Here is a 4795-nt window from a genome sequence, read left to right as displayed (position 1 = left end):
TGTCTATGTGGATTCACATTTTGATGCCTACTTGGATAAGAGGAGGTCTATTACATGTTATTTGTTTACTATTGGTGGATATTATGAGTTGGAAAACAACATTACAACATGTTGTTTCTCAATCTACAACCAACACAGAATACATAGCTATTGCCGAAGCTTGCAAGAGTCTGTTTGGTTGTGTGTATGTTGAGCTTTGTGAAGATGATTCTTGCATTAACTTGTTTAGTGGCAATCAAAGTGACATATACCTTACTAAAGGTCAAATGTTCAATGAGAGCACAAAGCAATTGATGTCAAGTATCATTATGTTCGCGACATTGTTGAACAAGGTAAACTGAAGGTATGCCCTGCTGATATGGTGACAAAGCTAGTTCACGTTGACAAGTTTGAGCTTTGCTCGAGCTTGGTAACTGTTTAGCCTAAGTGGTTGTTTGGCGCAAGCAAGTGTTTTCTATGTTGTTCAGAAGATTGTTGAAATTCATGCTACAAAATAAGCTTTGTCTCAACGTAAAATTTGTTATGTTATGATCTAATCCATATAAAAAAGATGCTAACATCTTACGAGCGAAACGAGGCTCGTCACCGAATGGGTTTGGGACGGGCATGCTTAGGCTTGGAACCAGGTCTCCAAGACCATCATGGAGCAAGAAGGAAAAGACCAGGCATGATGGACCAGACGGGGTGGGAAGAACATGAGGCCAGATGTAGAAGGAAAAAGAGATTGTTTTTTTTTGCAAAAAGAAGAAAAGATTGTCTCGACCCCATTAGTTACCGTTCGAAGGAACTAATATTCCAATCCGGGTACCACTAAATTCACTTTTCTGGGCCTGCCTGTCAACATACCTCATCTTGGAAATCTTTAATCTCTTGGGGAAAATGTGTAGGTAAAGATGAGAGGTTTCAGAGACAGGACCGATACATGGAAAAAGATCAGATGATTCAAGAGCTAAGATTCGCTACACTATAGCTAAAAAAGCAACTGCAACTGCAACAGATACAGATACAGATTGGGAAAATAAACCAAAAAATGTTATGAAATGACTGAAACTTCACACAAATTGACTTAAACATGATTGGAAAAATAGCTGAAATTCTAAGCATACATGTATTAGCAAATCATTAAGAATTAACACTCAACTTCTTTTCTACGGGAAACATTTAAAACTCAACTTGAAGGCACTGATCTTGCCACTCATAAAAAACTATCGGCTGTTAACCTTTCGACAGTTCAGCCTGACCTCCCCCTGCTCTCCGGTGAGAACGTGTACGCTCGCCAGCTTCACCATGGACCTGGCGAACTGCTTCCGAAACTTGCGCGGCCCGACCGCGAACTTGGCGGCGATGAGCCTGGCCATGCCGTCGGACGCCAGCTCCTGGTCGATCTGCAAGACGGCCTTCCCTGCGAGCACGCTTCGGTAGAAGGAGTTGTCGAGCCTGAAGGGCACGTGCGGCGCCAGGAGGTTCATGGGGACGATGGTGTCGCCAGACTCGTTCTGCGGCGTCACCGTGTGAGGCGGGCAGCTGCCCTGGAGCGAGGCCCGCAGGCCGGCGTCCATGGTCTGGTCCGGCGTGTCGGTTTTCTTGAAGTCGTAGAGCCTGTCCATGACGAACATGCAGTGGCAGAACCCCATGGTGTGTGAACCTGTTTAAATTTACCGCTCTTTAGAATGTCAAATTGTTAATTTTAAACTATGGACTTCGTGAAATGTTCAGTAAAGGAGTGCACCTACCCAGCAAGGTGGTGAGATCAACCACGTCGAGGCCGATGTTACTGAAGGCCGACAGAGCGTCGGCGAACGACACGGACGGGCTGGGCAGATGAACCTCGGCCGCGCTGGAGACGGTCCCGTCGCGCCTCCCGGTGGGCAGCTGGTACCGCACCCTCCCCGCCATGGCCGCAGCATCCCTCGCGGCCAATCCGATAATGTCGGCGCACGATACAACGCCGGGGCATGCCGTCTCGAGGGCAGCCTTGACGTCGTCGATCACGTCGAGCATCCTCAGCGTCAGGTTGGGATCGGCCTCCTTCTCGGCCACATTGCCGCCGGCGCTGTCGATGAGTACCGAGCCATCGCAGCCCTAATACGAACGATACCACGTTGTTAGACATCACAGGAGGTTTTTCTTCGACATGTTTGCACGGCTATCGGGCAAACGCGATCGATCTCTGACAACATATGGTACGTACCCTGATGAAGCAGTCGTGGAACTGCAGGCGGATGAGGGCGGGGAGGACGGAGCGGTCTTGCGCGGCGCGGTGCTGGACGACTTGCCGGACGATGGTCTCGGCTCGAGGGCAGGACTGCGCGTAGAAGTGGAGCTGCAGAGGCGGTGCGAGATAAGATAAGATAAGATAAGATAAGATAAGATAAGATAAGATGGTTAGCTATTTTTGAGGAGTGCGGACCGGGTGGTTTGAGGGAGGAAATATGAATTGAGGACGTGGGGGTATTATTGTCCATCCTGAAAATGTGACACCAGGCATTCACCAGTTTGCTCTTAATAGTAGAGATATGTATGTGACTGCAAGTTCAAAGTAAAATGGAGTATTTCTTGCTAATGTTGTTCTTTTGGAGTCATCATTTTTTTCTGAACGTGTTAACTATGCTATTGTCTAAGGATTCGTTTAGATTTCTTTGGTTGAATTCATATTTCGTCTCTTCCTAATTTGCAAAACTGCACTGTCATGGACATTCTTACAAGGTCGCTGAAGTTTCGAAGTTTCTTAATGTATACTGCGTAGGATGTACCCCCTTAACATGGATCTGTTGCATTTTTTTGTTGTATTTTTTTTGGCAATTTTCAGGACCATAAAATAGCACGCCTTCAGTTGAAATTTGAATTACTTTTCGAAAAGTGGCCGATACTAGCATGGAGTAGTAAATTTTTTTTGTACTCCCTCGGTCCCACCAAAAGTGTCTCACCTTTGTTAAAATTTAGATGGATAGATGTATTTTTTTTACAAAGTTGAGACAACTTTGGTGGGACGGAGCCACGGAGTCCTAGTTGATGGCGAGAAGGTTGATGCCTTGCTAGGTTGGTGTACGTTGCAAAAAGAACAAGGTTGGTGTATTTGTTTTATTTGTTCACCATAATACTGACATGGCCATCGATTTGATTAGACAACACAAGCCTGGGACGTTTCACTTATTTATTGTGGGAAGCACGATTAATGGACTGTAATGATGGGGCTACTCCTATAGTCCGTCTGCTCCTACTCGGGTGTCGGGTCACAGTCACACTCTCCTCTTTTTTTGAACACATTCACACTCTCCTCTTTTTTTGAACACGTTCACACTCTCCTCTTTTTTTGAACACATTCACACTCTCCTCGAAACTGCAGTAGGCAGTATATGCATAAGAGGAGGAGCGTCTCGGTTCACCTCTGTCGTCTATCCCCACTCCGCCCAGCTTCCATAGCACGCGCCTGCGTCTCCGCCATGGCGCTTTCGCGTCCTATCCGGCAGTGCCCAGTTTGAGAGCCTCTGTTCTCCAACTCAAACCCCCACCTGCCGCCATTGATCGCCATCTCTCTCCCAAAGTTCGAATCAGTAAATTTCCCAAGAAAATCCCAACCCCATTGTACCACCTGCCTCATTGCGATGTCGAAATCGAGCAGGGTCTGTGGATCTGGGCTGTTTCACAAGGTGTTTACGGAAGGCCCCCTTGAAGTGCTCATCAGCCAGTGCGACGCCATCACCGCCGCGTCCCTAGTCTGTTCCTCCAAAAGTATTCTTCAGTCAGCCAAATACAGTACCACTCTGCCTGCTTCTCAGCCATTTGGCCTTCCGTGTGTTCTCTGTTGTGACCCGGTGGATAAACCATGGGAGTTCAAGGAGGATTTGCCGGTGCACAGCAAGTGCAAACTAGTGCCGCTGGACAGGTTCTCCTATGATTGCCTAATGCCACACGGTAAGGATGAGGAGCGGGCAGGCGCCAATGGAGATTGGATCGCCATGGTTGGCCCCAAAGGCAAGTGGAACCTCCTCAATGTCTACACTCATCGCAAGATTAAGCTTCCATCTTTGAGGAAGATGTTTGAAACCACACGCAATCCACTTATATTCGAGTATCAGGGTGATGCTATTCAACTGCAGAAGATAGCTATTTGCCAAGTTCCTACAACTGCTAGGGGGTATAAAGATTTCTCCCTTGTCGCAATCTTCGACTTTGCAATTGCCTACCTCCATGGCGAATATCCTCGTACATGGATATTTCTTGAAAACCAGTTTCGATGCGGCGCCATATCTTTGCGATGCAATTATACATAACGGACTTGTGTTCGCCGTTACTGAGCTTGGAAATGTTTATGCATGGGATCCTAATCAATTTGGTAACATTTCCTCCCTATCTTTTTTATATACGTAACTTATATAGTATTTCACCTCTTATTTGTTGAACTGTCTTGGCATCTTTTGGCTTAAAAGAATTCCATAGGCGCACACCATAACCCTCTCGTGGTATGGACATATATAGAATTTAACATCTATAGGAATTTTAGTATGGTCTAATGTGCATGTTGTTCCATAGGAAAAAGGCCCCCTAGTAATTAAGTTTCTTTATTATTACTCCCTGGAAAATTTAAGGTAGAGTAGAAATAGAATCAATAAAGGTGCCATGCAATATTGATAAAGACTTTCATTTGTTTATATTCCCCCGGTTCTAGAGAATAAGGAGTACTATATTCAAACCATCTAAAATTTGGACCAATATTTTGGGGAACATGTTTTAAATCCATATGAAGTTTTACCAAGATGTTCGAAATATATTTCAAACCATCTTATGTTCGACC

The 4795-nt window shown here is 45.7% G+C and overlaps 1 protein-coding gene across 1 annotated transcript; it reads right to left on the bottom strand.

The window, feature by feature from the left end:
- Positions 1–1094: 1094 nt before the first annotated feature.
- On the bottom strand, positions 1095–2510 carry LOC127326979 (peroxidase 57). Its single transcript, XM_051353766.2, has 4 exons — positions 2411–2510; positions 2192–2323; positions 1734–2082; positions 1095–1645 (listed from the first exon to the last, which is right to left on the bottom strand). Exons 1-4 carry the CDS (start codon positions 2486–2488, stop codon positions 1206–1208), a joined length of 999 nt encoding a protein of 332 aa, XP_051209726.1. The 5' UTR covers positions 2489–2510; the 3' UTR covers positions 1095–1205.
- Between the last annotated feature and the right edge of the window lie 2285 nt (positions 2511–4795).

The sequence above is a fragment of the Lolium perenne genome, chromosome 3 (genome assembly GCF_019359855.2).
Source record: "Lolium perenne isolate Kyuss_39 chromosome 3, Kyuss_2.0, whole genome shotgun sequence".
Classification (NCBI taxonomy): domain Eukaryota; kingdom Viridiplantae; phylum Streptophyta; class Magnoliopsida; order Poales; family Poaceae; genus Lolium; species Lolium perenne.
This window is presented reverse-complemented; position numbering and strand designations above follow the sequence as displayed.

Coding starts and splice junctions, on each gene's coding strand:
- LOC127326979 (XM_051353766.2), bottom strand. CDS start 2,488: ATGCCTGGTGTCACATTTTCAGGATGGACAATAATACCCCCACGTCCT. Junction 2,324..2,410: donor TTCCTCCCTCAAACCACCCG/GTCCGCACTCCT, acceptor CCGCCTCTGCAG/CTCCACTTCTACGCGCAGTC. Junction 2,083..2,191: donor TCCACGACTGCTTCATCAGG/GTACGTACCATA, acceptor CGTTCGTATTAG/GGCTGCGATGGCTCGGTACT.